Genomic DNA, 24,464 nt, shown 5'->3' on the forward strand with positions numbered 1-24,464 from the left:
TTAAATACCCATATCCATCTACCTTTTTTGCCTTCTCTCTTATACTCGTCTCTTTTCCCTCTTTCCCTTTCTCTATGTCATTCTTGATATTGAGCTTTCCATCAGGATCCTTTTTCACAAAGGATGTTTGTAATTGGACTAGTGTCTATTTCCAGGTTGTGCAGATGATGCGGCGGGGCAGGGAGACTCTGCTGACTCTGCTGGAGGCCTTTGTCTACGACCCGCTGGTGGACTGGACAGCTGGGGGGGAAGTGGGATTTGCCGGAGCGGTGTATGGAGGAGGTGGACAACAGGCCGAGAGCAAGCAGAGCAAGAGGGAGATGGAGAGGGACATTACTCACTCTCTGTTCTCTTCCCGCGTGGCTGAGATCAAGGTTAGCCATGGCAGTGCACTGTCTCCAGGCCAAGATGTCTGGAAATTACAGCGCTATCTCAAAAGCCCTGTCATTATTAGAAGGCCCAGATTTAGAGAGTATTGGGTTTTAATAAAAGAAAATTTAAGTTTGACATCCCATAACTTGCCAATTTAACTGCATGTTGTCTGTCACAATGAGTCTGTGGTCTGCTCTACTACAGCAATGTAAGATATGCCATTTACACTATGTAGCCTAATCTAATAAGTTCTTATATAAGTTTAAAGATAATTTACAGTTTCTGAACGATAAGTAGCACTGAAGTAGGCTAACTTTCTTAGAACCTGTATTGTTGAAATAAGGAAAAATAAGCCAAAGGGAGCCAGAGTGGTAGAAAGCCCTGTATCAAATGTATCCTTTCCTGTGAATATGAATATAATTGTGAATTCTCAGGTAAACTGGTTCAAGAACCGTGAGGAGATGCTAGCTGTGCTGCCCCAAGTGGAGGAGGCAGTGGAGGAGTACTTGGCACTGCAGGAGATGCTCTGCCAGGGAGAAAAGCTTCAGGCCAAGCTGCTAGAGGAGATGGCCTTCCTGGAGGGAGCTGAGAACCGTCCTGACCACCTCATCCTTACCCTAGAGCAAAGGTCAAGAGGTTTCCCTGGCCTTTACCATTAGCCACACTATAATCCAGTTTATAATGTAACTAGCTACACACATTGTTTTAACTAACAGCAGTGGAAAGTTTTGACATGCTATCTTGTTAGCATATTGACTTGAAGTAAAACCCTTTTAATAGTAGGAAATAATTGGGGTGGTAAAATTTCCAGCTTCATTCTTACATACTTGATGAAAATTTTTTAAGGATAATCAGTGCTACTTTTCCCCTCAGAGATGCATGGTAAGACTACTGGTTACAGGATTTGTCAGTGTATTGGGGTGGGGCCTATAAACATTGTAGATGACAATACATACAGTATCGCTACTTGTTGAAAGCTCTTGATGAAATGGCTATCCACCCTTCATCTTCACAGGTATTCTGAGCATACCCAGCTACAGACACGGCAGCGCACCGTGCAAGAGGCTATCCAGGCCAAGCTGACTGACCTGGACCAATGGATCTCCCAATACCAGGCAGCCTTCTCCAGTCTGGAGGCCACCCAGCTGGCCAGCCTGCTCCAGGACATCAGCAGTCCTATAGACCTCGGTGAGGCTTACTGGAGAGCAGCGTGGGTGTAGCCACTCCAATGAAGTTGTGAGGTTGAAATTAGTTGGTCAAGTACAGCAGTAAAGCCAACAGAGCTACCTTAAAGGGAAAGACCTGAGCTGAGCTTCTTTTCACTTAGACAAAATCTTAACATCTCTCCACCTCTCCTCTTTTGACTCTTAGGCCCTCCCAGCTATGTGCCAGCCACAGCCTTCCTGCAGAATGCGGGCCAGGCCCACCTGATAAGCCAATGTGAGGGGCTGGAGGCAGAGGTAGGCGCCCTATTACAGCAGCGTCGTGGAGCTTTACGAGGCTGTCTGGAACAGCTGCACAGCTACGCCACAGTGGCACTGCTCTACCCACGAGCCACCCTACTGCGCCACCGGGCCCACCAGTGGAAGGCGTGGATGGAAGAGCTGCTACGAGACATGACAGTGGAGCATTGCCAGCACATCTACAGGCAGTCAGTAGCTATGCACTCCCTGTCCTCTCTCTGGCTTTAGGTTTCCCTTCTGATATCATATACGACCTACAGATGCCATTAAGGCTGTGTCTAGTGGTGGTACTGTATCCAAAAACTTCATATTGAAACCTTTGAATAAAATGATATTATAACCAATGGCAAAAACTACGAAAATAAGACCAAGGGTGTAAATTAACAGAAATATCCTTTAAAGCTGAAATCGGTGATATCCCAGATCTGTCCCTCCAGTTGGCAGTGAGAACTACAAACAAGGTGCAGCAGCGGTTGTTGCTTATGTGCTGTCACCTCAGCAGTAAACAGTTTCCACCCTAGTAAAAATGGCATCCTTAGACTAAATTTAACGCAGACAATTTAATGTATTGCAAACTACATCAAACTATATGGGCATACTGTTCCACTTGAATATTAATTGTAGAACTGGTAGATTATCTGTCCCAAAAGAAGCATTACCACAACACCACATTTCAAAAATGTCAACATCAGTATATGGAGAGTTCCTTCAATCAGGGTAAAAATACCAAGCAGTTAGTATTACATAACCCAGCTCCCTGGTCCTGATGGATAAGCTTATTATTGAAGAAAAATAAGAAAAATTAAATTAATTCAGCTTTATAATTTCATTAGTCCCTTTCTTTGGTATAGTTTTTTATGGTCTTCCACCCAGTCCCTTCTCTCCTGTCACCATTATTTTAACTTTGACTAAATAAAAGGGTTGGTTTAAAATAAATGATTTAATAGTTGTCAAAATCCAAGGCTTTTGGCTATAACTGAGCATCTCATATGCATGGCCTTTACAAATACATCAAGATTCCATCAGCATATTACCCGCCATTTCATATATTATTAATATGACATGATCAATAAGATTGAAATTCAGTCTCCCTAGAAAATGCATCACTTACCTATGTTATCTTTATTTCAGAATCTCATCAGACACACAGCTGGGTAGGAACTAGTTCTCATCTCTAGATATTTACCACATTTCTCCCTCCTGACCAGGTACGAGGTCCTATTTGCACCCCAGCCCCCTTCAACGACCTGCCAGTTTCTCTCGAGTGTGGAGCTGGCCCTTCAGCACCAGGCAGCAGAGACCAATGCCCGTGTGGTGCGACAGGCAGAACGTTTCAAGGCTGAAGGCACCACTGTGCACGCCTGTGAGGAGCAGCTGCAAGAGATTGACCGCTGCATTGCCGTTTTCCTCCGGGAGAACGGGGAGCCAGGTTCCCTCAGTCTGGCAGGGATCATCACTTCAGCCTTGTGCACACTCACCAGGTGAGCAAGGTCAATGGTTCCGTTAGCTGGCTATGGCCAGCTTTTGACTGATAAAAACACTTAAAAGCCAGTAAATAAAACTGTTGCCAATCAAATTGTCAAAGAGAAAAAAGTCACATGGAAAAATGCTTTTTATATACTTGTATTTTAGAAAATATTGGCTTTTAAACTTTTGTTCTATATTTTTTATGTATGTGCTGCAATGCCAAAGTCAAATATAGTCATTGTTTATGGCACAGTGTCCATGATGATTACACTTTATGAATACACTGGAATTCATTTCAGCGTAGTTTACAAACTCCTCATATGAGACTTGGGCCAAGTGTCCCTTGACCAGGCAAAACTGGCTAAGACTGCTCAGATTATCTCCAGTCCCAGTGTGCCAGTCGAGAGCAGATTCTCTCTCCAAAACAAAAAATACTGTCTCAAGATCACACCCTCACAAGTGCAAAGTTGCAAAGAATATGCATATCACAAGCAGCTCCAAGGAGTTTGACATTTTTGACATTTTTTTTCCACCCCCAGCAGCTGCAAGTTATTTTGTGCAGACCAAGGTCTGACCAAAATAACTTAGGCTTAATTAAAGCAGTCTAGCTTCTGTTGTGTTTGTCCACTTAGTTTTATTATTAATTAGTTGCTTAAACATTCCTATCGCTTGCAAAATTTGTCCTATGAAGAATATCTCGGGTAAATGTGACTGACTTTTTTTGTCCTTTCAAAATACCAATTTGTCTAGACAGCAACACAAGTTACAATATTTTGTTTTTCAATAAAACATCACCTTAGGAGCAGCATATGACTTCATTTTATTACAACTTAACTGACTAATTTCTGACATGAATTCCCTCATCTAAATAAACTTTTAAAAATTTTTTGTTCTGAATCTGTGGAATCAATTACACATTTTGAGGATGTCTGGTAAACTTCTCAAATGTCTGTTATATTGAAATGTGGCTGTCACATTGGCCAGCGACATTATTTCCTGACAGAAATCCTGGTTTAGATATGGGTGTGACAGCCCTTTCCCATTTTTCTTCCAGTGAAGATGCCAGTTGTCTTAACATCAGTATGTGCGTGTTGAAAAATACAAAACAAAGAAGGAAAAACTTGTCAAGATGTACATGTTGAAGTGATCCATGGAGCATGTTCACATTTAAAAACAAGATCCCAGCAAAGATTGGGTTTCAGTTAATTTCCCTTTTGCACAAAGACATTTTGTAACAGCAAATCTTGAAAAACTGCACAGAACCTAGTTTTGTTGGCGGCATAGCTCTTTTTAGAGAAGCTCAGAAATGTCTTTCCCACCCAGGCGTAACCTGGTGATGGAAGGCGCTGCTGCCAGTGCCGGTGAGCAGCTGGTGGATTTAACATCGCGCGACGGGGCCTGGTTCCTGGAGGAGCTGTGCACCATGAGCGGCAACGTCAGTGCCCTTGCTACACTTCTGCAGCGCTGCCAGCTTCTACCCCACGACCTAGAGCTACTGGCCCCCACACACACCACCCAGGCTATCTACTTGGCCAATGCAGTCTACACCTGTCTGCATGTAAGTGGAAGAGGGAGGCTGGCTGCTGGTATTTTTAATTCGATAAACTGTAAATGTAGACATAAAATGCAAGTTTGTTGAGCTGTCTTTTACCTGTAGGGTGTTGGGATTATGTGAGCCTAACCCATCCCCCATCATGCTCATCAGTCTCTCTCCCACCACATTTTTTCCACCTTGCAGGAACTGAACTCCAACTTCCGTCAAATCATTTTCCCTGAGGCGCTGCGCTGCATGCTGAAGGGCGAGCCCACCCTGGAGGCGATGCTGACGGAGCTAGAGCAACTAGTGGAGCAGTGCTCTGATGGCCTCAGCTTGCAGAGTCTAGCTGATGGCCTTTATGCCAGCCTGCGCTCGGCTGCTATGGGCCTGGACCAGGACTCTCACACTCACTGCCTCCATATCACCAGGTAGGGTGGGATTCTAACAAATTGATTCATGCCTAGAAAAGGGTTTGTGTGCAGAGTGGTCCCGCTCCAATGTGGTTAATGGAACTGACACTCCCAAAGTTTAGCAACATGACAGGGTCAGAACAAGATTCAGAGATTTTGGTTAGATAATACACCATTACAAAATGCATTCCTGCATAGTTTTCCTAAAATATTACAAAACAAAATGTTTTTCTTTAAGTTTAAAATGGGCTTCCTTCATGTGTTCATGACAGTAATATACTACTGAGAATTATAACTGCAAACTGTCAGACGTGATTGGATATCTAATGTCAAATTTAAAATGCAGTGCTTGCCAACTAAATTGATATTTCAGTAGTATCTTAATTTCCGCAAAGAGCTGTGTTAACTGTGCTAAAATGTCAAACGCTCACTTTGCCACCAAGAAGATGAGATATTATGGGGTGGGGGGGGGTATTACACCACCCAAATGTGGGTTATTGCACCTGTGGAAGAGCTGTCTTGACACTACAATGAAGTGCAACAGATATAGGTATGAGAAAGCACAGGCAACATTGACCCTGGTCTCTCTGTGTGCATTCAGGATGCTACGTGCACAGTACTCTGAACTGATCCAGCCTCATAGCATGGACAGGCCAGGACAAGATGCCCCCAAGATGTCCGCTGGCCAGATGCTGCTCGTGGCCTTTGATGGCATGTTTGCCCAGCTGGAGACGGCGTTCGGACAGCTTACTGAGAAGGTAGCACTCAACATAATGTTTTGTTGCTTAAAACTACTTTAAAGGGTGATGAAACCCCCAGATTCATTCCCTCTCTCCTGACCCCACTATGAAAAAAAAAATGCAGTGAAATGGATATAGAGAGCAACAATGGAGGGGGGGGGTGTCTATCAAAAACTTAGATGAAAATGGATAGGGCTGCAGTTTTCTCTGAAACGTAGTTATACCAGGGGCAGTGATTGATGTAGAGTTGTACTAAAGTACGGCAATACAAAACATCCGGCGACGTTCACCTACTTGTGATTTTTTTTTCCCCTCAATTACCAAAAAGAAATGATTTAGTGCCTGAAACCATAGCATTTCAAAAGATACACTTATTTGCCAAGTTAATTACTTTTATTATTGTCTGCTACCTCAAACATCACCCAGCTATCGGTTAATGTCTCAAATGACGTGTTAGTGTTTCTGACCCCTTTAATGTGCGTTTCATGTCAGCACTTTTTTCGTACCTCTGTGTATTCTCACTCCTTGTTTTCCCTTCACTTCCTCAGTTTCTTTAATCTTCCATCTCTCTCATTTTCCCTTTTTAAACCTTTTCCTTTAAGTCTAATCCTTAATTCTTTTCACTTTACTCTCGAATTCTTAGTTCTCGAATGTAATTTTGATGTATAGCATTTTCCCTTTCTCCATGTATTGCTATAAGTGGTTGTCAGTGAATGTAATTAAACTATGCCTCACTCCATCTCTTCATGCTCTTCCTCATTCCCTTTGCCTGGGTCCAGTTGAGTTCCCTTGATGTGCCGTCAGCCTGGAGGAAGGTAGACGTAATTAGGGAAGCACGGGGGACCCAGGTGCATTTCTTTGACAGCCTGGCTCAGCGGCAAGTCCTGGAGGAGGTCTTCTTCCTCAAGAGGCTGCAGACCATCAGGGATTTCTTCAGGCTTTGCACCTCCTTTGCACAAACTCTTGCCGGTAAGAACAGTCCACCTGTCAAGGCATCTCGAGACGAACGACATTTGGTTTTCATATCCATGTGTTCCTCATTTGGATACTTGAATTAGTTTATGCCATCTCTGGAGAGTCAAAGAAAGTTGAATCAGTTCATCTGGATTGTAAGATGGCAACAGAACGGGAAGTCAAAGAGGCCATCTGTGTGAAGAGGAAATGACCATCCCTAAACCAAGAGGGGGGGACTAAGAGTACATCTGTCACCATCTTACAATCCTGTGATTTTAAACATTCCCAAATCCTCTGTGAATAGTACACATGGCCATTGAAACTCTAGTTAATGGTCACACCTATATTTGCATATGAAATCAATCATTGGTTTCGGTTGTTACGCAACTGTATTGTTTATAAAGGCCCAGACACACTAAACCGACTAGCGGCAATGAAGGCCGACTGTTGGGTCGCCTGCCATCTGGGCCAAAAAGTAGCCCTTGAACACATTGCAAAGATGACAGCCAATGACCAACTAGCATGTACGTTCTTTACTGTTTTGCTAAGTTGAACAGCCAATCAGAGTGATCTCTCTCACCGACGGGTTCTGCCAATTCAACATGCTGAATCGGCTGAAAAGCTGCCGACGGGTCCGACTGGCGCCGACGGTGCAGGACACACCGCAAAAAGTAGGGTCACAGATGCTGACTGGCGGCCCGACATTGGCTGATGGCCTGGTGTGTCAGGGCCCTAAGGGGTGGGGATACCTGCAGTCAGTTTAGACTGAAGAGGTCACTTAGATGAGTGGTGAAATGTATGTCAATAAACGTTGTAGCCAGAGGAACTGATTCAACTTTCTTGGATTTTCTTACCTTGATTATTGTGCATGCTTAAAGACAACTCTGGAGAGTTTCTGTAAGCCCTCGAGTTACTGAGAGTTGCCCGAGAAGTTAGGAATGTATTTGAAAAGATGGCAATAATCATCAAGTGGAGCTTTAGTATTTCTGCTGCTTTTCGAAAGTATCTACTAGTCTATATATCTGATGACTTTAACCTGATAGGGTCTCACCTTTTTGCTATTAATATGGTTAGTGGCGGGTTCACAGCTTAAAAGCAGATCTGGCTACAAGTATGTATGGCAAAAGCAAACAGATCAAGATATAAAGGGAGAGAAGCTCCACATTTGCTCTGGTGGCTGGTTTCAGACTAAAACTTCAGAGTGGTTAGGCATCTCCTCTTGTGCTGATATATTCTGAACTCCCCTTTGTGAGAGGGTAGCCAGTGACCTGTACTTGGCCTGTGCATTGACTTGTAGGCCTACTTAATAAGGCATAAAAATTGTTTCTGGCAAGGAACAGGGTTCCATGTGTCCTGGTAAATATGGACTAGACTAGTTTTCCAGTCATGGAAAACACCTGGAAATACAATTAACCAAATTTCCTTGGAATATTATTGAGGTTATGGAAAATGTTTGAGTTAAAGTTGGATTATAAAATATTTTTTAACCCACTGAGATGTTATATTTTGGTCTGATATTTAGCTGAGATTGCTTTTATTTTAGCTGCAGAGATTGCCCAGTAGTGCTTGACATTTGGGTGGTATGTTCAGTCACCAGCTAAGTTACACAGTCCATCTAGAGCAGGGGTCTCAAACTCAAAATTCCTGGGGGCCAGTTGACAGGTCGTCTTATGGAGGAGGGCGGTGCAATAGGGATGAAGAAAAAAACTGTTCAACGATATAACCTTCACATCGTTTTTTTATTATTATTTCAGAGTTTCACGGGGAAGGCTTTCACACTATCAAATGCTACAGTGACAAGTTGGTGTGGCCCCCTGCAGTTTTAAATGAAGAGTGTTAAGTGAGCTAGCCTACTGAGTTTATGTATTCGCAGTGCCTGGCTACTGTGTGTGTGTGTGTGTGTGTGTGTGTGTGTGAGTGTGAGTGTGAGAGGGAGCGAGTGCTGCAAAACTGACATTAGGCTACATGGTCTGCAACTGGCCTCACAACTAATCTTAACGGAGTACTTAGTGCAGAACACAGAAACGTTTAACAAAAAAAAAAAACACTTAAGTAACATGCAAAATGGATACGCGGTCCGGATCGCTGAACAAATTTAAAACATAGCGCAGGCCGCACAAAACTGCCTCCTGGGCCGGTAGTTTGAGACCCCTGATCTAGAGACTGTTGAGGCTTCCACTGATAGTTAATACTGAATAGTATGACCTTTCCCGAGCAAAAGCTATCATGTATAGCCAAGCAGAAGTCCTGGAAAATGTCCTTAAAAATTATTTCCTAAAAAGACTGGCGACCCTGAAGAAACTGCTTAGTTCCCCATTTGCTTGTGAAGACCTTGCCGCAAATGTTCGGCTATGATTTTGTTTTTCTTTGTTTCAATGCACCCACATCCTGGTGCATGTTTGCCTGTCAGCCATGATGGCTCGTACACAAAATGAGCTAAATTAGGCGTGCTGCAAGGGCATTCACGCATGACATCACCTGTTACATTGCATCAGCAAAACCAACAATCTTCCTCTTGTTATTTTGCCGCAGCAATTTACTGCAGATGTGAAGTAGGGCATTATATTTGTGAGGAAATGATCCAATAAGAGATTAATTACACTCTGAGCTAATTGAATCTGGACGTTTTGCCAAAACGTAGCCGGTTAACAGAACCCCAGCCCAGGCACAGAGTGCCATTTTATCCTATGTACTGGTAAATTGTGTATTTCTGATGTTAACAAACCCTCTTTTTTCAGGAACCTGCCCTCCATCAGCTGAGGACCCCTCTACTTCCAACGGGCCCATGGTTTTGGGAAAGCCTCTGTATCGGGGCGCTGGAGCTGCTGTAGGGTCAGGTGTGGCAGTGGTGAGCGAGGAGCAGATGACATGGCCCATCAAGGCCTTCACAGCAGAGTTTGTGCGTCAGATGTTGATGGGGCTTCCTTCTCAGGCCCTCGGTCTGTCCCTCTGCAGTACCCTGTCTGCCTTGGGGCTGGATGTTGTTGCCCAGGTGGAGGCCAAAGACTTTGGAGCTGAGAGTAAGGTGTGGCAGTTAAATTTTATTTTTTTTTAATGTTTTTAATAACAAATTAATTTTAAGTTTTATGGCAGGTAAGTGAGGGAAGCCATGAGGACAAACAAAAGTTAGGTAATTTTGTTTAAGTGGATTAGGAATTCAACCAAGCAGTCTAGTTCCTTTACTGCCAGCATCATTTCTAGGATAGAAGAGACTACTTGAAGAGCTGGCTCCTTGCTTAAGCGATACTAACAGACTAACCACCAAAGCTAAATTGTACACACATTTGGCGGGTGGGTGGGGTTAATTTCAAGCAGAAAACTAAAGCCAGCTTCTGTACTGTCCATTGTGAAGGTGTCGCTGGATGAGCTATGTAAAAAGGCTGTAGAACAGAGCTTGGCGTCGGGCCGGGTCTCCCAGCTCTTGCTGAATCGAGCCGCTGTGTTGGCCTCCTCATATGACACAGCTTGGAAGAAAGTGGACCTGCTCCGGAGGCTAGAAGCCAGCCTGGACGCAGCCAAGGTCAGCCTTCAAAGGACTCAGCTGCATATCACAATGTTCCAGGTGAGAACTGGTTTGTTATGGGTTTGTTCTATATATGTGTTCATTTCACTGGCCTCACAAGCCTCTAAACTTGTAATTATTGTGTCAAAGTTTATTTGTTGATGTTGGTTGTGAAACAAAAAAGAGGCAAAATTACAAAAGGTCTCAAAATCTGTTGGTATTCATGTCCTATGCCTATGTTTTTCTTCCTTGTGCCCATATGTGACTGTGTGTGTCCCCCAGTGGCAGCATGAGGATGTGCTGGGGCCCAGGAGCCAGCCGTTGAGTGTCAGCCCTCCATCTCGTTCCATCATCCTGAGCAACATGAAAAAGAAGCTGTACAAGCTGAGTCAGGACGAGGCTGCCATCGCAGCCATTCAGGTCTGAAACACATTAAAAAAAAAAAAAATTATTGAATTCAAAACTTTCATGGTACAATAAGATCACATGTTAAAATAAGTCTAATGAGAATGGCCTCTGCCAGTGTTCAAACCCATTGAGCTTTACTTCAGCCCTCTGAAAGTTTCACCCAGTCAAATGTCAAAATCCTGTGATATGGTTCGAAATATTTGAGAAATGGTTTGTTTGTTGTCGTTAAGAGAGAATGCGTTCATCATGAAGACACCCTAAAGCAGAGTAATTGTTTAAAGCTTTTATCATCTAAGAAGTTTAAAAGCTGTTGATCTCAATCCCTGTCAAATGGCAAAGGCAGCATAATGTTACATAGTAAATCAACAACTCGGTTTCTTTTCTTCTTCTTTTTTTTTTTTTTTTTGTTTTGTTTTGTTTTTTTGTTTAATTGATCATTGTCTTGTCTCTTCCTCTTAAGGAGAAGCTGGCCTCACTAGAAGCCAGCATCGAGCAGCGTCTGAAGTGGGCAGGGGGCGCCAACCCAGCACTAGCCCCTGTACTCCAGGACTTTGAGCTGACCATTAGTGAGCGCCGGGCCATGGTGGCTAGAGAGAACCAGCGCACCAGCCAGGTATCGGACACAAAGGATTTCCTCTATTCATTTAGCATGGGTGGTCCACTGAAGCGCTAACAAAAATGTTTCGGAAGTCATTTGTGTATCAGAAATTCCTTGGGTCAGGAAAAGTTTTTTGTTTTTTTCCAGCCAAGGTCCATATTGACAAATGTAATCTAAAGTTCTCCTGGTAGCGACACTGCCAGCAAGCTGAAATTTTAAAATGGAATCAACCTTCAGGGCGTCCGGGTAGCGTAGCAGTCTATTTCGTTGCCTACCAATGCGGGAATCGCCGGTTTGAATCCCCGTGTTACCTCCAGCTTGGTCGGGCGTCCCTACAGACACAATTGGCTGTGTCTGCAAGTGGGAAGCTGGATGTGGGTATGTGTCCTGGTCGCTGCACTAGCGCGTCCTCTGGTCGGTCGGGGCACCCATTAGGGGGGGAAGGGGGAACTGGGGAGAATAGCGTGATCCTCCCACGCGCTACGTCCTCCAAAACTCCTCACTGTCAGGTGAAAAGAAGCGGCTGGTGAATTCACATGTATCAGAGGAGGCATGTGGTAGTCTGCAGCCCTCCCTGGATCGGCGGAGGGGGTGGAACAGCGACCGGGACGGCTTGGAAGAGTGGGGTAATTGTCTGGATACAATTGGTGAGAAAAAAAACCCCCCCCCAAAAAACTGAATTTTGATTGCCTTTCAGAAGTGACTTGCCTAGCGTACCACCAGGAAAAATGAGCCTGCATTTTATTAGTGGCCAGTTTTTTTTTTTTTTTTTTTTTTGGGGGGGGGGGGTTTTTACCTGCTCAGTGGAGGAAGTAATAGCATCATGTGCTGTGTTTAAATTCCTCAGGTCACCTTCCTGTGCTCCACCATCCTGAACTTTGAAGGCCTTCGCACACGGACCCCTGAGGCCCTCAACATGGATGCAGCTCTCTTTGAGCTGCTGAAGCGTTGCCAGCAGACCTGCTCCTATGCTGCTCAATTCAGCAGCACCGTGTCCCCGCTTGAGCTTCAGCTGCTGCACAGACTGGTGGGTTTGAACCCTGATTTTTATCAGGAGTGCATGTTGGCTGCATATGATCAGGTCTTCAGATTCTGTTTTCCTGACTGTTCCCCTGGTTTCCAGAGCCCAGTGCTTGATCTGCCCATCGGCAGCCCCGACTGGCTGGTATGTGCCCAGAAACAGCTTAACCAGGAGTTGAGTAGCCAGCAAGCGGCCCAAGAGGAGAGAGAGCAGCAGCTTGACACTTGTGGAGAGACCCTTCAGCTGCTCGTGGACTCCATCAAGGGCATTCTGTCCACACACAACAGACAGCTGGCTGACGTCAAGCATCTGCTACGCGCCATGGCAAAGGTAGGTTCCACACACTGTGAGGACTTTTTTTTTTCTCGAAGGAGCAAGAATCAGAATCAACTTTATTGGCCTAGTGCAGTTCTGCACACGAGGAATCTGACTCATTTCACAGCAGCTTCTAGCACTTGGATACATCACTCACACAAGGAAAAAAAGAAAACGAAGCAAAAAAGAAAAAAACTGAAGTTGAGGTATTTCAGACCCTGTTTGCCATACTAGCAAGCTGTTACGTGCAACACCTAAGGAACTAAGTATATTAGTGCTTTAAATGGACAAAGACAAGGGCTTTGTAATACTTGACATATAACCTTTTTTTTTTTTTACAGGCTTTCTCATCTTCATCTGTTAGGTAGAACTTAACTATTGCACAACTACACAATCTAAGGAGAGATGGCAAAGGCAGGCATGCACACCAATAGACACTTGGTATAAATGTGAGAAACGATGCTCAGTGTGGCTGGATATTATGTTGCTCTCCTTGATGGACCCATTTTGGCTCAAACTCCGGCAGTAGATGTGATCAAACTGTCTACCTTCCCTGCCCTAGGATGAGGAGAATGCAGTTTCAGAGGGCGAGGAGGTGGCCTACGAGGGCAGTGTGCGTCAGTTCCTGTTGGAGTACAAGGCGTGGCAGGACAATGTACAGATGGTGCTGTTCTCGGTGGTGCAAGCCACAGGCCAGCCACGCAGCCAGGAGCAACTGGAGCTGCTGCAAGAGATACCCGTCACCCTGAAGGAGCTCCACACTCAGAGCCAGAGGTAGGCAAGGAAATGCACACACATACACCAGTGTTGCCACAGGTCTGAAACATACTTGTGGTGGTAGCCGACAGAAAGGGCTGGCATTATCTGCCAGCACAAAAATGGTCTACTACATGTGACAAACAAATACATGTGACCTTTTACACAATATTTTTATTTATTGAACATTTCTATTAATTTGACAAGGTATTTCATAGACCCAACCTCCCCCTCTATCTACCAACATGGGAAGACTAAGATGAAGTAAAAAAAAAATGTAAAAAAAATGTATTAAAAAAAAGGAATAAAACACTGTTTAGTGTGTACAAAGATGGCAGAGTTTGTCATCTTAATCGTTCAAAGAGCTCCAACACCTGTGCATATGGGAATGCCTCTGGTGCTGGTCCATTTATCGATATTCGCATGCAGCCAGGTGCCCCCTTTTCAGTCCATTTCTCGGGTCAGTTTTGACCTAAAAAAACAGACACTTGGCTTTAAATTAACGATACAGAAATTAGATGCAAAATATATTTAGTGCTGACAGAAAGATAAAATTAAATTACCCTGCTGTAGAGCCCTGCAAGGGCCAAAAACTCCAATCCTGCCTGGCCTGTGGTGTTCAAGCCCTAGCCCGGCCCGAAAAAATCTGCAATTTTTCAGCCCGACCCAAGACCGGTAAATTTGCTTTGGGAATACACTTTCATTTTTATTCAATTTTATCAGCGTGGGTTTTAGCATTTAGCATAGAAACCCTAAACTTCTAACATTTTTCCTTGCAGACGCTTTATTCTTATTCCCCTTTTGAAAATTGGTATTGGTGTAGACCCTAAGAAAGAGTCCCTCAGCAGTTGAGCTTCAAGGTCGCAGTTCATCAGGTTACCTTGAGTTATGGAAGGAGTCGTGGACGTGCATGCACTCATACAAAATTAGTCACTGGTGAAATAAAACTAGATACAACAGTCAGCATCCATATCAAGCGTTTAACTCTTAGAGGTATCAGTCTGTTTGCTTTGTCTTCACAGTGTGTATAATGGGCTGGTGGGCTTTGCATCTCCACTGGTGACTGAAAGAGACGGTGAATGTGCCAGCCCCATTTCTACAGCGCAGACCAGCTTTGCCGCAGGTATATGCATCCCTGTCACACACAAACACACGCTCTACCTCATTAGAGAAAAGGGGCTGTATGGTAGGAGGACTTTTTGTAGCTTTTACCTTGATGTTAAAAGGTGTGTTTTGATGCATCTTCTATGTATCTTCCAGCGGTGCGATGTAGCGGGATGAAAACCCAGCCTGACTCCATGTCACAGAATGCACGCAAGGCCCTCCCTCGTAACCTGGGCACCCCAGCAGACACCCCACCCAGCACGTTACTGATGACCAGCAAGGGGCTAAATCCCAGTCCCAAGCGGGCCGTACGCGACCCCAAGACGGGACGAGGTACAGCCCTTTTCAACATGCCCCATTCACCGTTCGCTTGGTTGATATGCATCTTAAGATGAATTATGTCACCCCAAAAAAAAAAACTCAATTTAACTCTTGACATCTTGCTACCTGGATGACTGAAATGAATGCCACAAATATCTAACCTTGTAGTCACTTTGGTATGTTTTTGGGGTTCTTTGCATTGTAGCTGTCCAGGAGAGGAACTCCTATGCTGTAAGTGTGTGGAAGCGGGTGAAAGCTAAGCTGGAGGGGAGAGATGTGGACCCCAACAGAAGGATGAGCATAACTGAACAGGTACAGCACGCACCAATTACATGTCCTTGTTGTGTATAACATTTGTATTACTAATTATCAAGTCTTTGACAGGATTCTGTTGCATTTTTTACCTTTTTTTTTTTTTTGGACTGTTAAGAGCTGGGTAGTAGTCTTTGCTTACCATTCTGATTTTCATTAAAAGAGGCTATAGAAATTATATGGTTTAAAATGGGGGGGGGGGTGTCAACCGGTGTCTGTCAGGATGTCTAACTGATCCTGTCTCCTCTCCAGGTGGATTTTGTCATCAGAGAGGCCACCAACATGGATAACCTGGCCCAGCTGTACGAGGGCTGGACAGCCTGGGTGTGAACGGGGTATGCCACTTTATCTCTTTGGTCCAGCAAAGGCTCAGAGATCCACCAGAATCCAGTGGGTCTGGGGGCAAAGGAGTCGCGCAGCACCCGTGCCACACAATGGGGGGAGGTAGGGGGGAAGCGGATGCCTAGACCACCCCAGCCCCCCCAAACTCCTGAGGCACCCAGCCTGAGGGGGCCCACCTCGTAGCAGCGCTGCAACCACCACTACCCCGCCCATCAGCGATCCAGCCAACACACCGCTCAGTGGATCTGCAACCTGTCTCCTTTATGGTGTTTGAAGGGGCAAAGGCTGCCCAGGATGGGGGGAGGGGAAGGGAGCAAGGGAACCACAGAATGTCAGACGACGTAGTTCCGTCACCCTTTGCTTTGAATAACCTTCCCTCCTCACCTGCACAATCCGCTAGCAGTGTTCCACCAATAATAAGAAAATAAATCACAGCGATCCTGTCGACCATACTAAACCACAAACACAACTGGGGAATCCACTAGGAGGCAGAATCGAGCAGGATTATGCAAGGACATTGTACGTTTGCAGGCTTGGCCTTGTATTTGCAGACTGCCCCTTTTTTTCTTTTTTTTTTAAAGAAGTACCCACCTGGGCAAAGCGTCACGTCGCCGGGTTCGGACTTTATCCACAAGGCAGAAACTGCGGCTGAGATTTACGGGGCGTCAGATTGGCCAGTTGTTTAAATCTTTCCTCCAACAGTGCGATGGTTGGCCCACGGCAGATCAGCATGGGATGTGATTGGGCGGATGTGATGTGGAGTAGGGGTAGCAGAATCCCACAGGCTAAATGGACCCATCTGAAGCCTAAGTTTAAAAAAAAAATCTTTTAAGGGGGAAATCGGTATAATCAATATTCTTGTTTCTCCTCAAAACTTGTATCTCACAGAAACAAACTACCTATTTCACACATACTAAAGTAATCTGTATCGTCCAATTTGGCAGATGAGTGTCAAGTGAAGATTGTTCTTGTGAGGAACACTTACTCCAGTTTTAAACGTTTAAAAAGAAACAAAAAAACAGCCTGTTCAGACAGGATGTTTTTGAAGATTGATTTAAGCGAGGACACAATGGATCTGAGAGTTGACGGGTGACACACCACCAGAAAACCCACCTTCTCCTTTTTCTTCAATGTGCATCTTTAATCTGCGTTGTGTTGTAAACTTTTCTCCCAATCTCTACTTTAAATAAGAGTAAATTGCCTCCTTTTCTGACTTGCCTGTGAAAGCTGTCTTTCCTGATATGTATTCATCCTCCTTCCCTTGATGCTTGCGTTTTATTGATGTTGACCTTCTAATTTTACCTTTTTATTTGGAGAAATTAAAGAGAGCCAAGTGATGTTTTGGTGATGGTGCAAATTGGTATTTCTCAAAGATTTTATTGGATTTTGTTTGCCTAATAAATGTGGAATTAAGAGGTCTGGACTGTCATTCCTTCAGTTATTTAACTTGATTTTTAACTAGTGTTTCAAGCTGTTAGTAACACATGAATGGATTTTGAATCGGTGTTTACAGACTTGTGAATATGTAGTGCCATTTGGTGACAAGTATGCTATTAAAAAAACGTGCTGGGTCGGCACTCAACGTAAGATATGACATTATGAAAAGGCCTCTCCTCCACACTTTGAAATCAAATGTTATCAGAGGATATGGTAAATTGTCAAAAATTCCTTCCTCAAAATGGATGAAATCCAACTAATGGGACCAGAATAAAGAAAATTCCAGGCGGAAGCCTCCAAAAAATGCAACACTGCACCATTTTCTCCAGCCACACTTTATAGGTCGCCACCTGAAAACAGTTTTGGAAAATAGAGAAGACAACTATGTAATGACTACTACTACCACTTTTGGCTGCTCCCGTTAGGGGTCGCCGCAGTGGATCATCTGTCTCCATCTCTTCCTCTTCTCTGCATCTTCCTCTCACACCAGCCACCTGCATGTCCTCCCTCACCAGATCCATAAACCTCCTCTTTGGCCTTCTTCTTTTCCTCTTCCCTGGCAGCTCCATATTCAGCATCTTTCTCCCAATATACCCAGCATCTCTCCTCCACACATGTCCAAGCCACCTCAATCTTGCCTCTCTTGCTTTGTCTCCAAACCGTCCAATTTGAGCTGTCCCTCTAATATACTCATTCCTAATCCTGTCCTTCATCACTCCCAATGAAAACCTTAGCATCTTCAACTCTGCCACCTCCTGTCTTTTCGTCAGTGCCACCGCCTCCAAGCCATATAGCATAGCTGGTCTCACTACCATCTTGTAAACCTTCCTGCCTGCACGCTCTTCCACACTCACTGTTACTTTGAACAATTGAACCCAAGTATTTAAACTCATCCACCTTCGTTACCTCTACTTGCATCCTCACCATTCTGCCCTCCTCCCTTTCATTCATGCATACTATGTATTCCATCTTGCTCCTGACTTTCATTCCTCTTCGGTGCATACCTCCACTTCTCCAGGCTCTCCTCAACCTGCTCCCTACTCTCACTACAGATCACATTGTAATCCGCGAACACCAAAGTCCATGGAGACTCCTGCTTGATCCTGCTCCTGTTTATTTATAAACATACAAACTATGTATAAACACATACAAACTAGTTACAAACACATACAACTGCTTATAAAAACTAGTTATAAACACATAAAACTGCTTATAAACACAAACTAGTTATAAGCGTTAACACGTTAATATTTTAACGCTAAAAAAATTAACGCGTTAACGCGTTGAAAATGGACACGTTAACGTTTCAAAATTAACGCTTTAACACGTCGAAAATGGACGCGTTAACGTGTCGGTTAATTTTCGTTTCCTATATGCTATTATAAGTTAAATGGAGCAGTGAAATTAAATTATCAACGTGTATAGAGTTATAGGCATAGTGTTGTACCCAGCTAATTTATTTTTTGCAGTATTACTTTTGTTGTTAAATTCCTTGTGTAGTTTGGAATAATATGGTTGGGTCCATTAAGTAGCCTGCAGGCAGTGGTGGAAAAGTAACTAAGTAACGTTACATTTACTCAAGTACTTAAGTACAAATTAGAGGTACTTGTACTTTACTTGAGTACTTCCATTTGATGCTACTTTATACTTCCACTCCACTACATTTCAGAGGGAAATATTGTACTTTCTACTCCACTACATTTATTTGACAGCTTTAGTTACTTTGCAGATGAAGTTTTGACACAATGGATAATATAACAAGCTTTTAAAATACAACACATTGTTAAAGATGAAACCAGTGGTTTCCAACCTTTTTTTGGCTTTTGATGTACACCTCTAGCAGCTACAACAGTAACATGCTGCTTACACACTGATGTTTCAGTATTAATAATCTAATGTCATATATAATAATATATCAGCCAGAGGGACCAAACCACTACTTTTACTGCAATACTTTAAATACATTTTGCTGCTAATCCTTATGTACTTCTACTTACTTAAGTAAAGGATCTGAATACTTCTTCCACCACTGCCCGTAGACAACATGACTACATAACTAGGTAATATTCCAATTTCAACTCAATATTAGTTAGGACAAATAACGTCAACAAAAAGCTCTACATTGCGTACTAGACCCCATGAACCTTCCTGTAGTCTTTAGCCATTATGCTTCTTTGAATTGCATTAACACTGTGTATGCCACACAGCTACATATTGCAGTGAATACAAGGCTAATGTCTTCCTACATGTACTTACAGATACGTATCTTGTTACTGGCGACTCATTCCGGATGATAGCCTTTAATTATCATGTGGGGGTCTGCACAGTGAGCCGCATCGTAAAGGCTGTGGCAGCAGCTATCTGGGAGTCCATGGTGAGCGAGGCGATGCCTACTCCAACCCTGGAGGACTGGAGGGCCATAGCAGAGGAGTTCCATCATCGATGGAACTTCCCCAACTGTGTTGGCTCCATAGATGACAAGCACGTCGTCATCAAGGCCCCCTCCAACTCCGGCTCACTCTTCTACAACTACAAGGGGACATATTCTATTGTCCTCTTGGCAGTTGTAGATGCACAGTACCGTTTCCAGGTGGTTGACGTCGGCAGATATGGGAGAACCAGCGACGGTGGGTCTCTACACAACTCCGCTTTTGGAGAGGGCCTCCGAGATGGCACCCTGGACCTCCCACAAGACTCCGTGGTTCCAGGAGCAGAGCACAGAGGCCCACTGCCCTATGTCTTTGTGGGAGATGAGGCCTGTCCCCTCTGCAGGAACCTGATGTGGCTATTCCCAGGCACCAACATTACCAGGGAGCAGAGGGTATTCAACTACCGCCTCAGCCGTGCCAGGTTGGTTGTTGAGGATGCCAGTGGCACATGTTCCGGCGTGTAATTGGAGTCGGCCCTGAGACTGCAGAGCTGTGTGTGAAGGCCACCTGTGTTCTTCACAACTTCCTGAGGGTCACAGACGTGAATGAGGCAGGACCACATCACCAAGTGCCAGAGGACACTGCTGCTGCTGCTGTTCTCCTGGATGTTGGCAGGATGGGGTCAACCAACGCCACAAGGGAGGCCATTCGTGTGAGAGAGAGCTTCACCTCACACTTCTGCCAAGAGGGTGCTGTTCCATGGCAAGAAAACGTGTAGAGCTCTACACAACCAAAAGGCTCTTTTAAGAGCCACCCATATGATGCATAAAGAGCAATGTTCCATCTGCACTGCATAAGCACAACTTTACTGTCTGCACAAGCACAACTTTACTGTCTTCATAAACACAATTTATATAGTCTGCACAAATACAATTTATAGGCCCAATCCCAAACCTATCCACTCCCCCTCTAACCCATGTATGAACTTCAAAACATTTGAAAAGGGTTTTGTATGTTCATTAAGCTCATTTTTTTCCAGGTATAGCCACGGCATTACCAACCAAGTTCAAGAAACTGAATGACATCTATAATAACAATAATAATAATAATAATAATTATTATTATTATTATTGTCTTTTGTAGCTGTTATTATACCTGCCCAGGGACTACAGTTGAAAATTAGTCAAGATGGCTAAACTTGCACATTTATTGAAATGTCTATTAATATGCACTGTCCCTGTAACTCTAAACTGTATAAATAAATAAACGTTACAGCATTATGACAATAATGCAGTGACAAAACAGAAACACTAAATTACATTACCCTCACATATTAAAAACAACAAATTATCTTTGTAATAATGTAACCACCCAATTATTACAATACTGTTTTTACCTTTGCCATATCACAGCTGTTCAGAGTAAGTACAAAAGACATCTCAACCTCAAACTTTGGGTGCTGTATTAACTACTCAAAAGCTTTCCATTCCACTGTGGTATGAACATTCTGATACTGAAACACTGTAATGAAAGACCTGATGGGTCTGAAATGCTAGTAATGTGTTAATTAAAACAACGTGTCGTGTTGTAAGAACAGCGTGCAGAGTGGTCTTTACCAAGTATAACAGAAATTAAAGCTCAGTATTCATAAGGAAACTTGTCCTATGACAACTGAATTTTATTTTTACTGGTGCAACTTTTATAATGAAGAAATGCAGCATTTTAGATCTACTATTGCAACTATCAGGTAAGTATTATATTCAGACACCAATGGAGTAGTCTTTGTAGTTTCTTTGGGAGGGGGGGCTTAGTTGTGATATAAGCAGTGGATTATAAAATAATCAATATAAAGTCCTAATGTTGTGAAAATAGATTTATTAATTACAAACAACATTTCAATTCAACAATTCAACATTTAACATAACACAAAATGGAACATTACACAAAGGTAATACAAATATTAAAAATGAATACATAAGTGAACTGAACATAAACTGAACCTAACCTAACATAAACAACTGAACTAACATACATGACTCAAATAGTCCCCTCCTGCCTCAAAAAGAAGCTGATGTATGCGCAGCTTCACCTCCTCCTTCTTGCGCTCTGGAAGCCTCCTGAGTGATGGCAGGAGGCTTTGGAAAAAAAGCTCGTCTGCGTCAGGGGTGGGTGTTGGAGGTGTGGATGGGGGGCTGGAGATAGTCTCGTCCAGAGCCTGGAGGAGTCTCTTCTCCAGTGGACCCATGAAGCCACTGCTGGCACAGAGGTCTACCTGCCCCCTTCTCTTAGTGGGGGGCTGTGGGGTGGATGGAGCTGGCTCGGTGGTGGCAGGCTGTGAGGTGGATGGAGCTGGCTCGGTGGCGGCAGGCCATGGGGTGGGCACACTTGTGGGGGGCCACGGGGTGGGTGAAGCCAGCTTGGTGGTGGGGGGCCGTGGGGTCAGCCATGGGGTGGGTTTAGCTGGCTCACTGGGTTGCACTCTGGGGGGGGGGCTGACGGTGGGGGGATTTACTGCTGGCTGCTGTACTGCAGGGAGAACGGTAGGGGGGATTGTTGCAGGATGTCTTGCAGAGAAGGGGTGGTGGCTGGATGCAGGGAGTGGGGGTGGATGGCTGCTGGTTGGGCTGAAGGGAGGTAGAGGTGGCTGGATGCTGGAGTGGCTGGTACATTTCTCTGAAGATTAGAGGAAGTTTCTCTATTCTCTAAAAAAGGAGCGAGAAACTCCATTATGGCCATGAACCGCCATGGCCATTGTGCTGAGGCCCCAGCCCCGCTCCTGTGTCTTTCCTCGACTTTTTCCTTTTCTTTTTTAAACTAATCCCGCAGACTCTTCCACCTTGTGCGGCAGATGTCCTCTAATGAGAACATAGGATGAAGAAAGTACATTGGTTTAATGTGTTTTACTTCACCGTTTCTAAATACAATATTAATTCTAACTTTGTCTTTTTGTGTGATAGTTGGTCATATGGTATCAGTGATATCACATGGTGTCATAGTGACAGTGCTATCTTGTAATTGTAATTGACTTGGTTGTGGACAGGGATGTAGTGGCAGTTTAGCCCACCTCCTAAACTTTAAAAAATAAAAATAAAACTTTAATATATCTTGCATCTGTTTGCATATCTTGTGACTTATGTGCTTATGTGCCTATGGGCTCTTGTATGTTTTCGTTAAATGTTTTTAATATGCCATAACCCTGCCAGAGATTGCTGTCATAATCTGAAGTAGTGGTCATGTCATATTTGTCTGTGCTTATGTGCTTTTGTCTGTGTTATGTACGTATGTTCTCTTTTTAATGTTTTTTATATGCCATCAACCTGCCAGGGACTGCAGATGAAAACTAGCTTGTATGGCTAAATCTGGCGCCATTTACATGATATACTCAAGTGGTCATATTAATTAATGTACATTGTACCTTCTTAAATAAAATAAACATACATATTTTTTTTCAACCCACCAGAAACACCAACAATCTCAGCAATCGTCCTCCATGCTGAGTTTCTCTGCTGGCTGTCCCTATATGACGGCAGGGAAGCGTCAAAAAGTACGGGATATGCTGACACAGCGGTGATTAGTCTCTCCTCCATGACCCAACTGACCTCCTAGCTAACCTCCTTGCTACTTAAAATATACAGAAAAACTACAACTGCCAATCGCGCAAACACTTACTGGCTGCACCTGATTGGACGAACGCTTTAAATCGCTGGGCGTTCCTTGGTATCTGCTCGCCGGATTTCAAAACGGATCAACATGACGATGTCATTCTACAGCTAAACAGTACATTATAACATGTTTCTGAAAAAATGTTATGAGGTAAACGGGCAACGCAGTAAAATATTCTTGCTTCATATTTGATCAACACCCCCTAGTTTGATAGTTTGATCGGAGTATCGCGAGCTGGACGCCTGATTTGCATAAAGTAGGCTAGACCTCAAATTTATGTAAATGAGAGCGGACAGCGGACGCCCCGTCTCTCGAAACTCCCCGCGACGCTACCAGAATGCATTGCAGGGCGTCCTACATAGACAATGAATGGGAAGCGTGGAAATCACGGATCCTGTGGACACATAGCATAACATGTCCATTTTCGACGCGTTAACACGTTAATTTTCGACGTGTTGCGCTTCATTTGACACCACAACGCGTCAAATGACCCGCAACGCGTCCATTTTCGACGTGTTAACGCGTTATTTTTCGACGTGTTCGCGTCATATGACCCGCAACGCGTCCAGAAAAGACCATTTCGACGCGTTAACACGTTAATTTTCGACGCGTTGACGCGTTAATTTTCGACGTGTTAACACGTTAATTTTCGACGTGTTAATGTAGAGGGTGGGAAAATAGTATAACGTGCATGAATAATAAGACACGCTGGCCGCTAGTTGGAGAGTCTGCCCCTTTAGTCGAGCGGTTAGCGATGTCTCCTGCCGTGCAGGCGATACTGGTTCGCTTCCCGGCCGCGGTGGTTCTTATGGTTGCGTTGTCCGCCGAATTCGCTACAAGAGCCTCTATTGAAAGTTAAATAAAAACTGACACCCCGTTTATTTTTTTGTAAATCTAAAACATGTAAATCGCTAGCTCCTATATAAATAGTCTTCTTTCTATACGTTAATTCATTTAAACGTTGTTATCTTCTGGTGACAGCAGGTGTCATTGTAATACCAGGTACATTAGGTAAACACCCAACTCAAGCGTGTTGGTTACTCAGGGCAGAATAAATATGGCGCTTAAGATGATAACGCACTAAACCCGTCTGTTCCTTACTGCTCCACAGCCATTTTAGGACTGTACAGTAACTTTAGCTACTGGCTCAGGCACCCCTAGACCTGAGGCCGGTAACATTAATGTATAGTAGGTTGCAGTATCACGAGGAGGCAAGATATAAGTTTACTGGTTTAATAGAGAACGACTGGTACATGGGTACACTACAATCAGATGCGCTGTCGCCACACTGAATGCCCTCTAGCGGCAACGTAGCATTTATAGGCCACTGTATTAATGCGAACAATAAAGTAGTCCCACAACACATCTCCTTT

At 44.0% G+C, this 24,464-nt stretch overlaps 1 protein-coding gene across 1 annotated transcript in view; it reads left to right on the top strand.

Moving 5' to 3' along the window:
• smg1 (SMG1 nonsense mediated mRNA decay associated PI3K related kinase) overlaps positions 1–17,040 on the top strand; it is an 81,497-nt gene extending 64,457 nt beyond the window's left edge. Inside the window, exons 45-64 of the mRNA XM_056287794.1 lie at positions 156–374; positions 807–1,000; positions 1,388–1,560; positions 1,744–2,023; positions 3,044–3,316; positions 4,626–4,860; positions 5,041–5,267; positions 5,851–6,007; positions 6,769–6,958; positions 9,682–9,968; positions 10,296–10,505; positions 10,728–10,865; positions 11,314–11,466; positions 12,299–12,478; positions 12,575–12,802; positions 13,350–13,561; positions 14,566–14,666; positions 14,804–14,980; positions 15,174–15,280; positions 15,533–17,040. Coding sequence (XP_056143769.1) covers positions 156–374; positions 807–1,000; positions 1,388–1,560; positions 1,744–2,023; positions 3,044–3,316; positions 4,626–4,860; positions 5,041–5,267; positions 5,851–6,007; positions 6,769–6,958; positions 9,682–9,968; positions 10,296–10,505; positions 10,728–10,865; positions 11,314–11,466; positions 12,299–12,478; positions 12,575–12,802; positions 13,350–13,561; positions 14,566–14,666; positions 14,804–14,980; positions 15,174–15,280; positions 15,533–15,610 — 3,819 coding nt within the window. The 3' untranslated portion in view covers positions 15,611–17,040. The remainder of the gene's footprint in view (positions 1–155; positions 375–806; positions 1,001–1,387; positions 1,561–1,743; positions 2,024–3,043; positions 3,317–4,625; positions 4,861–5,040; positions 5,268–5,850; positions 6,008–6,768; positions 6,959–9,681; positions 9,969–10,295; positions 10,506–10,727; positions 10,866–11,313; positions 11,467–12,298; positions 12,479–12,574; positions 12,803–13,349; positions 13,562–14,565; positions 14,667–14,803; positions 14,981–15,173; positions 15,281–15,532) is intronic.
• The last annotated feature ends 7,424 nt before the right edge of the window (positions 17,041–24,464 follow it).

Source organism: Lampris incognitus, chromosome 10, assembly GCF_029633865.1.
Source record: "Lampris incognitus isolate fLamInc1 chromosome 10, fLamInc1.hap2, whole genome shotgun sequence".
Classification (NCBI taxonomy): domain Eukaryota; kingdom Metazoa; phylum Chordata; class Actinopteri; order Lampriformes; family Lampridae; genus Lampris; species Lampris incognitus.